Source organism: Haliotis rubra, unplaced genomic scaffold, assembly GCF_003918875.1.
Source record: "Haliotis rubra isolate DU_JTF1 unplaced genomic scaffold, ASM391887v1 Scf1936, whole genome shotgun sequence".
Taxonomy (NCBI): domain Eukaryota; kingdom Metazoa; phylum Mollusca; class Gastropoda; order Lepetellida; family Haliotidae; genus Haliotis; species Haliotis rubra.
This window is the reverse complement of record NW_025765932.1, coordinates 38,117-50,595: the sequence shown is the minus strand read 5'-3', so window position 1 is coordinate 50,595 and position 12,479 is coordinate 38,117. Positions and strand designations below refer to the sequence as shown.

At 39.9% G+C, this 12,479-nt stretch overlaps 1 protein-coding gene across 5 annotated transcripts in view; it reads left to right on the top strand.

The window, feature by feature from the left end:
* Positions 1 to 12,479, top strand: part of LOC124274715 — a 30,743-nt gene that overhangs the window by 6,850 nt on the left and 11,414 nt on the right. For all 5 annotated transcript variants that reach the window (XM_046710082.1, XM_046710084.1, XM_046710083.1 and 2 more), the window contains 3 exons: positions 9,707 to 9,945; positions 10,273 to 10,368; positions 12,248 to 12,426. In XM_046710082.1, the coding sequence (XP_046566038.1) occupies positions 9,707 to 9,945; positions 10,273 to 10,368; positions 12,248 to 12,426 (514 nt within the window). The remainder of the gene's footprint in view (positions 1 to 9,706; positions 9,946 to 10,272; positions 10,369 to 12,247; positions 12,427 to 12,479) is intronic.

Below are 12,479 nucleotides of genomic sequence, written 5' to 3'. Positions count from 1 at the left end.
ACATATCTTTACGCTGTCAAATAGCTCAAATGAAGAAGGGCTGCCTTCATAGTCCTCTTTGGATATAATGACAGTTGTCACCCAATGTGGACACAAGGTAGATAGCATTACATATCTTTACGCTGCCAAATAGCTTAAATGAAGAAGGGCTGCCTTCATAGTCCTCTTTGGATAAAATGACAGTTGTCACCCAGTTTGGACACAAGGTAGATAGCATTACATATCTTTACGCTGTCAAATAGCTCAAATGAAGAAGGGCTGCCTTCATAGTCCTCTTTGGATAAAATGACAGTTGTCACCCAGTTTGGACACAAGGTAGATAGCATTACATATCTTTACGCTGTCAAATAGCTCAAATGAAGAAGGACTGCCTTCGTAAGGCCTCTTTGGATAAAATGACAGTTGTCACCCAGTTTGGACACAAGGTAGATAGCATTACATATCTTTACGCTGTCAAATAGCTCAAATGAAGAAGGGCTGCCTTCATAGTCCTCTTTGGATATAATGACAGTTGTCACCCAGTGTGGACACAAGGTAGATAGCATTACATATCTTTACGCTGCCAAATAGCTTAAATGAAGAAGGGCTGCCTTCATAGTCCTCTTTGGATAAAATGACAGTTGTCACCCAGTGTGGACACAAGGTAGATAGCATTACATATCTTTACGCTGTCAAATAGCTCAAATGAAGAAGGACTGCCTTCATAGTCCTCTTTGGATAAAATGACAGTTGTCACCCAGTTTGGACACAAGGTAGATAGCATTACATATCTTTACGCTGTCAAATAGCTCAAATGAAGAAGGGCTGCCTTCGTAAGGCCTCTTTGGATAAAATGACAGTTGTCACCCAATGTGGACACAAGGTAGATAGCATTACATATCTTTACGCTGTCAAATAGCTCAAATGAAGAAGGGCTGCCTTCATAGTCCCTTTGGATATAATGACAGTTGTCACCCAATGTGGACACAAGGTAGATAGCATTACATATCTTTACGCTGCCAAATAGCTTAAATGAAGAAGGGCTGCCTTCATAGTCCTCTTTGGATAAAATGACAGTTGTCACCCAGTTTGGACACAAGGTAGATAGCATTACATATCTTTACGCTGTCAAATAGCTCAAAATGAAGAAGGACTGCCTTCATAGTCCTCTTTGGATAAAATGACAGTTGTCACCCAGTTTGGACACAAGGTAGATAGCATTACATATCTTTACGCTGTCACAAGGGCTGCCTTCATAGTCCTCTTTGGATAAAATGACAGTTGTCACCCAGTTTGGACACAAGGTAGATAGCTTTACATATCTAGCATTACATATCTTTACGCTGTCAAATAGCTCAAATGAAGAAGGGCTGCCTTCATAGTCCTCTTTGGATAAAATGACAGTTGTCACCCAGTGTGGACACAAGGTAGATAGCATTACATATCTTTACGCTGTCAAATAGCTCAAATGAAGAAGGACTGCCTTCATAGTCCTCTTTGGATAAAATGACAGTTGTCACCCAGTTTGGACACAAGGTAGATAGCATTACATATCTTTACGCTGTCAAATAGCTCAAATGAAGAAGGGCTGCCTTCATAGTCCTCTTTGGATAAAATGACAGTTGTCACCCAGTTTGGACACAAGGTAGATAGCTTTACATATCTTTACGCTGTCAAATAGCTCAAATGAAGAAGGACTGCCTTCGTAAGGCCTCTTTGGATAAAATGACAGTTGTCACCCAGTTTGGACACAAGGTAGATAGCATTACATATCTTTACGCTGTCAAATAGCTCAAATGAAGAAGGGCTGCCTTCATAGTCCTCTTTGGATATAATGACAGTTGTCACCCAATGTGGACACAAGGTAGATAGCATTACATATCTTTACGCTGTCAAATAGCTTAAATGAAGAAGGGCTGCCTTCATAGTCCTCTTTGGATAAAATGACAGTTGTCACCCAGTGTGGACACAAGGTAGATAGCATTACATATCTTTACGCTGTCAAATAGCTCAAATGAAGAAGGGCTGCCTTCATAGTCCTCTTTGGATAAAATGACAGTTGTCACCCAGTTTGGACACAAGGTAGATAGCATTACATATCTTTACGCTGTCAAATAGCTCAAATGAAGAAGGGCTGCCTTCATAGTCCTCTTTGGATAAAATGACAGTTGTCACCCAGTGTGGACACAAGGTAGATAGCATTACATATCTTTACGCTGTCAAATAGCTCAAATGAAGAAGGACTGCCTTCGTAAGGCCTCTTTGGATAAAATGACAGTTGTCACCCAGTGTGGACACAAGGTAGATAGCATTACATATCTTTACGCTGTCAAATAGCTCAAATGAAGAAGGACTGCCTTCGTAAGGCCTCTTTGGATAAAATGACAGTTGTCACCCAGTTTGGACACAAGGTAGATAGCATTACATATCTTTACGCTGTCAAATAGCTCAAATGAAGAAGGACTGCCTTCGTAAGGCCTCTTTGGATAAAATGACAGTTGTCACTCAATGTTAACAGCATGAACGTACGTTAGCGTAACGTTATGAGAAGCCAAACCCTTTAATCGGCAACCAACAACACACTATTCTCAAACTGTATGATAAAACTATAACGATAAAAAATTTAGTTTCAGTTGTACAGAATTTTGTACGTGACTTTTGTTTCATATTAACGGAACCAGTATTTACTGGACATGCCATAAAACCATCATTCCTCTATTGATATTTCAGTGCTGTTGGCTTTTCATTGATCATATAATATCCATTTTGATATACCTTAGAAACGAACGCACATCTGTCAACCCAAAGGATCTTGTGCTCATATTGAATAATAACTTAACGCTGCACATACCACGTAGACAATGCTGTCGTAACCGGGTTTTGGGCGTTAGTAAACCCTACTACCAGTTACCTATTAAGATGGCCGTTCCGCATTGTCAGGGGTGATGTAAGCTCAGGTTACATACTCGCTTGGTCCGTCCGGGGCTTCTACGTTTAGGAGTGAGAGGTCTGACGACCGAGACTCCTAACTACAACATTACATTCATGTACTGGCACTCTGGCATTACAAGGAATAACTCAACAATAGGTTCTATACTCACATAGGTTTACTTGATCTCTCTCTTCATTACAAAGTGACGTGGTGAGGACAGGATAGGGCAAGCTCTTCACCAGATATGGAACTGATCGATCGCGATGCGAACGTTCTGCTGACTTTGTAACCCGCGCCACTTTCTTTTTAAAGTGTTCGAGCCTGCTCCACCCTTGTCACATGACCAGATACAATCCCTCTGATTCGTTTAAAGTTACATCATTCCATGGTCTCATGTCATACCTCGTGATCAGAGGATTACTGTAAACTAATCGGTGATTCACCGTTAATTGCTACTTTTAAGCGTCTTTTCTGTTCTGTCACTGACAGTTATCCTGTTCTCTATTCCTTGATTTATTACCAATCAGTAACAGCATTGATTCTATGTCTAAATAATCGTAATTCTCAATAATGGATTTGTGATACGTTTCTTGAATAACGGATGCATTTTCGCCTTATACATCCTCCGCCTGTGGACAAGGGAACAAGTAAACACGAGAACATGGAGGCGATGTATAGAAATACAACAAAATCTACCCAAGAAGCAAAACAGGAGCACAGAACTCGAATGGGATATGTGGATCATTTTGAAAGAAGTCTTGTGTAAAACGTGATATTGGCAAACATGCCCAAGGTACACTAACTTACGTTCGAAAAAGGGGAAGAAAATGGTTCCTATGTTACTTCGTAATACCACAAAGCATGTACACAACACAACAAAATCCTGGTCTGTTAAAGTTCATAAAAGTAATAAAGATGATTAAATGTCACTTCGTACGACCACATATGGTCTGATCATTCACAAAAGTTCACTTGTCATCGGTCCCCAAACAAATTCACTGGCACTGTCGTGGTCAGGAAAAGTCACAGCATGAGCTGTTCGGCATTGGTACAGAACTCCACAAAGAAATGTCAGATGGAACACACAGTCACGAGTTAGTGATGTATCACACAGTGTGGCAAGATCCCACACGATGATCTTGGTGGAGGCTCGTGGCAAGTTGAAGAATGTCCGCACACAAGTAGCTTGGCATGGCCAACGCATCGGGTGTCTGAAGATCAACAGACCGTGTCGGACGATGTTATCCGTAGGAGGAGGCGGAGCAACTTGACCAGCGATGTACAGGAAACCATACTGTCTGATGGTGTGTGAGGTGACTGTGGCCGGCTTATAGTGGTTGTCACTAAAGAACGTGTGGAGTCAGATGAGTGATGTTGGCGGGGATCCGACGACAGTGGAGGAAGTGCTTGATGTCTGACCCAGGAGAACGTGGACCGGTTCTGGAACTGCAACACTTGAGAAAAAGTGTCAAGCCACAAGCAACATGTTTGTGACAGGAAGCGAATGGAAACTAGTATAGTAAAATATGGATATATATATCAGCATGAAATACAACGATCTTTTCTGGACAGAAGGCCATGGAGGTAAAAGATCAAACAACTATAAGCTTATGAAGACAAAGTACGATACTGACGGACTTATACAAATTGAATTCCAGTTATCCAGTTTCTTCTGGTCATATTCATAATATGGAAAGACATAAAGATCGAAGTCATAGAACGCATGGACGTAATCTATAATCGTCGATATGACTATGAACAATTAAGGTACAACATTCAATAAATGCTTTGTGGTGTACGAGAAGACAACGAGCAACATAGATACATATGTGAGGGAGTATAGAAAACATTGAAACATGGATGAGAATCGAGTTTTATCAGTGCTGACATTAGCTTTCTTCGTACAAGTAATATTAAAGATAAACGCAAGAAAGTTATATAATTACCATCTCTCCAGAGTATACGGGTTACAAGTTTTGAAGATAATCAAATTATGATAACTACACGACCATAATACAAGTTTGATGTAATAAGGAGTATATGTATGATTTAATACGGAATAAGAAGATAATATTGACCCATTTCCGCATAGTTAAATAGGCAGATTATAGTATCACAAGATATCTAAATATTAAAAGAACAAATAGAATAAGTATAGGCCTGTGTTATATGATTGACACGAAGGCATTGGCAAACAAACACCTGATGTGAACATAATTTTTAATGGATAAAAAAAATATATACCACGCCATAATATTAATTAGGCTGCCCTGGAAACTAGTGGGTTGTCTAACGATTCTGAAGACGATGAGTCCGGCGAGGATCGGGTAATTGGCTCTAGGGCGGGCATGTCCGAATCCGAAGATATCCACCCATCATCCGATGCAACCTCGGCATAATGTGGGGACCATGATGGATTGGCAGATCGGGGGTGGGAGGCAGAGGGGGAGCTGGACGTGAAGGGAGGGTAATCATTGGGGGTGCACTAGCGGGACGAGGATTAATCTGGTGGTTGCTGAAAGAATAAACCCGCAAAGGCGTCAACCCGTATGTAAGGACCATGCGGCCATGAAGATAAGGGGTGCCGCAGTCCGGACAATAAATCTCTGGGATAACCCCAGGCACCGAAGGGAACGATCTAAAGCATTCTGCACATACCCTATGAATGGTCGCATGACAGCATGGTATGGGTAGTACCATAGGGGTCGATCCTGTCTCAAAATAGACAGTCCTTTTACAAAATACGCAAAAGGGTTGACGGAACCATGAATGATACCGACGGCACGTCTGATCAACCTGATGGCGGATGAAAATGGTATCCGGCAGATAAGTAGTATCGAGATGGCGGATTAAATGGCATGACGGGAAAGCAAATTCCCGCTCCAAGAAATCCGAAATGGCCAGTAATGACGGGCGATTTGTATTCAAGGCTATCGCGGCCCGTATAACCCATGAATGCATAATTAAAAACGGATTCTGTTTTGAAAATGCCGTTCGAGCGCATGCCACAAACAGGTAGGGCGCACGGAAATACTCCGCGAGGATTGTCACCTGTTCTAACGTGACAGCGTCCATTTGATCCAGCTGAGACATTACTGGCAACATTCCCGCCAAAAACAATTCCACACACCAAAACGGTAGCGCCCGAAAATTGGACGGACAGTGGATTAGAGGTGCGCGCAACGACGCAAAGAGCTCTGACTGCTGTCGCAGTGCAGCTCTAATTTCCCCATTCAGGACCAATAGGTCCATATCAGTGATACATCAAAAGTATGCTGGATTTTGAAGTGCCTCCATATTAGCGACCGGTTAAGTAAAGATGAGCAAAAAGAAGAAGTAGAAAAAGAGGAGGATCAGTAAAAGATAAGAAAAGTGGGAACTGGACTCAAACACACAATCATACAAATATTGCAAATTTTGTTTAGATTTTTTAGAAGATGAGGCAGAAGGAAAAATGAATTTCAAAAATGGATCTCAAAAATGAATTCTTGGATATATCTCAAAATGAATCTCAAAAATGGATAACAGAAATGAATCTCACCGAGTAACCAAGAAGCCTGGAAGCGTGGGGCCGAATGAGGAGATGTGGAGGCTTTTTATATATTTACCCAAAAATATCATAAAGTGATTAAGTACAATTATAAGAGGATTAAAGAGAAACACTTTATCTTTTAATGTACGTGCCCCATTAACCTCTAGCCACACGCTTCATAGCCGTATGGACATACGTTATGTCAAGGGCAGGGGAAAAGCGACGCCCATATGTTGCAGGACGAGGAATACACCCGTCGTAATGGGAATAAACGGCTTTAATTGAAAAGCTTTTAACCAACTGATATTAATTTTGCCCGAAATATGTATAGATTGTGTCGGTGTATGAACACACAAATTACGAGAGTCAAACAATAAGTAGTAAGAAAGGAATTCCCGTTTAATGCGAAGATTAGTGAGAGGATGTCTAGTGGATACCGTCAAGTCTCGGGGGCAAAGTTGAAACTGCGAAAGCACAATTTCATGACAAGAAAAAGAATTAGTTAAATGGAGAACCAGTGATGTAACTGGACGATTAAGCTTTCTTGTTTTGCGAAAAAGCAAGATAAATACCAAAAGTACTGTAGATACAATCAAAAACACATCAATTGAAATAGTTGATTTAATCAGGGACATAAAGGATGGTGTTGGATAATTTGGAGGTGGGGAAGTTTTTGGAGGTCCCCATACTGTCAAACTATTGGTCGGGGAACCTGTGGAAAGTAACATTAAAGCGAAAAATAATCGTCGAATTTTAAACCATAAGTATAGAACGACAATCAAGAGAAAGAAGGATAACCCTGCGGCAATGCTAGCCGTAAAGTGATAAGGGTTTGTATAGTCTCCATCCAAAGCGTACGGTGGGAGAGAATCCATCCAATTACCATCAATTAAATTATTGGAAATAACCTGTGACTTTTTCATACGCTCAGAATAAGGTGTAGATCAACTTGAAATTCCCTGTTTTTTCTACGGATTTTATCAAAGACTTTATCGTCAATTTATAAATGTGGGATATTAAAAGCCGATGAAGGAGGATTCTGGGGGTCCTGGGGGGTGGAAAACCGTAACGGTGCTAGTGTTAAGCCCAAGCGGGCCGAATTAGTAAATATGTTGGAAGTGATGGGACGAAAGACTGGACTGTCATATGACGTCGATGAATCAGAATTGTTTGCATAAGACATTACAAGTAAAAAAAGCTTGAGGGAAAATTATAAATAACATATCCCCGCTGCGTAAAGGGAACCTACCGTCGTCAAACGTCAATGCGAGTGAAAGAAAAGGTTGGAACGACCATCAGAAATAAATGAAGGGGAACGTCTTAAACATTTTGTTCAAGAAAACCCGCAATCTCCACCATGTCGTAACCGGGTTTTGGGCGTTAGTAAACCCTACTACCAGTTACCTATTAAGATGGCCGTTCCGCATTGTCAGGGGTGATGTAAGCTCAGGTTACATACTCGCTTGGTCCGTCCGGGGCTTCTACGTTTAGGAGTGAGAGGTCTGACGACCGAGACTCCTAACTACAACATTACATTCATGTACTGGCACTCTGGCATTACAAGGAATAACTCAACAATAGGTTCTATACTCACATAGGTTTACTTGATCTCTCTCTTCATTACAAGGTGACGTGGTGAGGACAGGATAGGGCAAGCTCTTCACCAGATATGGAACTGATCGATCGCGATGCAAACGTTCTGCTGACTTTGTAACCCGCGCCACTTTCTAGTGCTGACGGTTTCTTTTTAAAGTGTTCGAGCCTGCTCCACCCTTGTCACATGACCAGATACAATCCCTCTGATTCGTTTAAAGTTACATCATTCCATGGTCTCATGTCGTACCTCGTGATCAGAGGATTACTGTAAACTAATCGGTGATTCACCGTTAATTGCTACTTTTAAGCGTCTTTTCTGTTCTGTCACTGACAGTTATCCTGTTCTCTATTCCTTGATTTATTACCAATCAGTAACAGCATTGATTCTATGACTAAATAATCGTAATTCTCAATAATGGATTTGTGATACGTTTCTTGAATAACGGATGCATTTTCGCCTTATAACAATGGATTATATTAATTTCAAAGGAGTGAGTGAGTTTAGTTTTACGCCGCACTCACCAATATTCCAGCTATATGGCGGCAGCCTGTATATAATCTAGTCTGGATCAGACAATCCAGTGATCAATATCATGAGCATCCATTTACGCAATTAGGATATGATGACATGTGTCAACCAAATCAGCAAGCCTGACCATCCGATACCGCTAGTCGCCTCTTACGACAAGCATGGGTTACTGAAGATCAATTCTAACCCGGATCTTCACGGGTTATTATAATAATTTCCAGACAATTACGGTTGTGTTGTGAATATGAAACACACAGACTAGCAGAATATTACGTCCTGAATTCAAGCAAGCTTGTAGGACATGTTTGAAGCAACTTGAACCAACAATACCAGGAAACATCTGACCAGGGAATCTTCAACTTTAAAGCTGAAAAATATGTAATGTAATATTTATGATAAATTCAAGTGATGATGATTTTTATGGAGAAACATGTACAATGTGTATGCCCCCACCCCCAACATTTATGAACAAAATAATTGACCACCCACTGCTTGTCATGTACAAAATCAATAACACCCCACCCCCACCCCAATGACCCTAGACCGAACAAAATGGGTGACCCCTTAAAATCATCACCACCCCTCCACCCACCCCAGCCAATAATTATGAATGGTCCCCTAGGATAACTAACTGTGGACTAACGGGTTAGTCACGCGGAGGTAAATATGAATACGTTAACCTGTTATTTAGTTGCAGGTTATAAGGAAATTTTGAATAAAGAGATTTTTATTACAATCGGCAACAAAATCAATAGTAAACACTGAGTTTTCCTTCCTGGGTTTTAATGGAGTGCATCATAGTACTTCGGCTATTATAAAACTCTTGCACGTAATTCACGTCAAACAAGATATAAAACCAAACCCCGACTGATACACATAAGCCACAAAACGGGAAAAGAACGTTCTGAAATTAACATGGTGATTAAAGAGGAAACGTGTCTTATTCCCAGAATCATCACATGTCGAATTCTTAGGCAATTTTGTTACTTGCGTTACTTAAATTCAGACACACCATTTTACGTGGAAAACAGTTTTCATTCAGAGAGACATGCACATAATAAACATATGTTGTTTAATGTGAAAACAGACGTTGCACAAAAAATCAGATTGAAATTGCATATTTCAGTTTTCTCACCAGGATATCCGACGTGATGTTGCTGCTACTGTTGTCGCTGGTGTACCTGCCGGGGGTCGTCACCGTCAACAACGATGTTTTGATGGATGGCGATGTGGTCCTCGGGGGACTGTTTAGTGTTCAAGACTATACAGAAGGACGCTGTGAGAGTATACTTCCAAGCTCCATAATGACTCACGAAGCGATAAGATGGTTCTTTAAGAAGCTTAATGAACGGAACTACATTTCAAATGTCTCCCTGGGTAGGTACTTCTTTTTCAAACTCGGTTCCTCCATACAACTGGACTATTAATGAGTGCGTCGTTAAATAACAAAATCAAACTCAAAATACAACTGTGTTGGTGAGATATTGCTTTGTTTATATGAAAAACAACAACATTTATGTATATTATGAAACTGCGTTGTTGAGGTTTTTCTGTAATTTTACGAAAATAATTATATATAATCTTCATATCCTTAAATATACATATTGCGTTTGACTGGTAATATTTCTAAATACTCATTATCAGTTTTTACAACAAATAACTGATGAATAAATGACATATTTGACCTGATTTTTCATGTTAAAGGTTTACATGCATACAAAACCTGCGGTCAGCCCCCTTTGGCGGTAAAGGCGACCATTGCCATGAAGAACACATGGGACGGTATATCGAAATTCCAAGGTAAAGCATGTAGATGTCATGACATTTTTCACTTAGCATCTTTGGTCGTCGATTGCAGCATCTGATTGCATTGTATATCAAAGTGGTTTTCGTTAATGTTGCCGAGTTCTGTTTCAGGATTGTACCATACCATTGTTTATTCTTAAGTCATTGTTTATTCTTAAGTCATTGTTCAAGTAAACTTATTCTAAACTTTACACCTCCAGACATCTTTTGGATGAAACTGGATGTGATATGAAATAGGTGGTAATAAATCTATATAGCAAATGTTGAGCATAAGCGTGAATCAGCATTAAGTTTAGTCTTGGAAATTAGTCTTGAGAAAGGTCGACGGTCACAGCTGCCTCGGGCTCTCTGTCACCATTTGTTTCAATGATACACACTTCAATAATTAATGCCCACCTACATCATACATACATCTTTCGTGGATGTTATGAGGGACCTTTTTATCAACAAAGAAGAAGACTGTCAGGAACATACACCAGACGCCAAAAGAAACGTTACCCTCCTACCTTTATGAATTACATAAAAAGTATCAAAGATATGGTACAAGGTATTAGCTTTAAAAGAAAGCTTAACAACACAGTTTTATGCAAATCACGAACATAAATTCTCAAATGCATTCATAATTAGATGAAATGCATCAGACTATTATTTTTCGTCCATGCCGAAGTAAACCAATAACAGTAATTTAGATGTCCAAAAGAAAGTTTGAAATAAAATTCTGCTTTGGGACAAAGATAAATCATTTAAAATCACCATTTTTCAACTATTCAAACAAGAAACAACTGTTGTAGAGTGTGTTAAATTGTAAAATTATCATTCCTATGATTTCAGTCTTTTAAAACATTTTCTGCTGATTTGCATCAGTGAAAAACAAGTAAAACGTGTCTTTGATATTGTGAAAAAATGTTTAGGAACTTCTACAATGATTTTTGTTAAAATTGTTGCTTACACATAGCAATATCAGTCGCCAAAACGCAGCTATATTCAAGCAGTATTTGCATCCATTTCACATGTAGAATGATTCTATAGGGTATGAATAGAGCCTAGAAAAGATGATATGATACACAAGTACGAGAAATATGCCACGGTTAACAGCTGAAGAGAAAGGAAAAGCCACTGGGATGGTGCAGATGGGGGTCGACATACAATGCTGTTGCCAACGCCCTCGGATGCCACGGTATCACGGTTATAAAACTTATTCAGGGCTTCAGACAGACTGGAGTCACCGTACACAGACCAAGAAGTGGACGTCCACGCATCACAACGTCAGTTGAAGATAGGTACCGCCGTCATTAAGGAAGGAGGGTAGCGTGTCCTTTGGCGTTTAGTGTATTCAGGTGTCTATGCAACAGATTTAGGGCGTGGGAATAGTGTTTAAATCCTATCAATAAATCAACCCTTTTAGGTGTATAGATGCATGTATGGTAACCCGTCTAGATTAATATACATTGCTAGTAATTAATTTCTAGATGCTTCCAGTAATTTCTCGTTGCTTCGAGTATTTTCACAAAACTTGTAATTTCGAGTTTTTGAAAGAAACTTGAAGCAACCTGAAAATACTGGAAGAATCGAGAAATTAATTGACGGATCGAGAAAATACTCGAAATTTCAAGTCTTCAAATGCAAAGGAACTTGAATATCGAGAAAATACTCGAAGCAACGAGACAATAATCGAAATAACGAGGAAATACTCGGAGCAACGACAAAATAATCGAAGCAAAGAAACTTTTCGCTGAAAATATATTTCATCCCACAAAAGTGGCAGTTTTAGGCTTTCGTAGATATACAATATCTGGTTCATTATTTCTCATAGCAAATATTTCATAAGAAGTATTGTATACTGATAATGCATTGTGAAATCTGATTTTATTAGGAATTGTTGGACCCGGCTTCAGTGCAGAAACTCAGGACGTATCTCGTTTGCTGAGTTCGCTTCCAGAGGAGGATCGTCTGCTGCAGATCAGCTACTCCGCCACGGCCGCCATCCTCTCTGACAAGAGTGTCTACAAAAACCTGTACCGGGTCATAGAAACAGATGATGTACAAGTGGAGGTAAGACATCCGACTTGTTATTAATCTTTCCATACGACGAAAAGTCTTCAGAG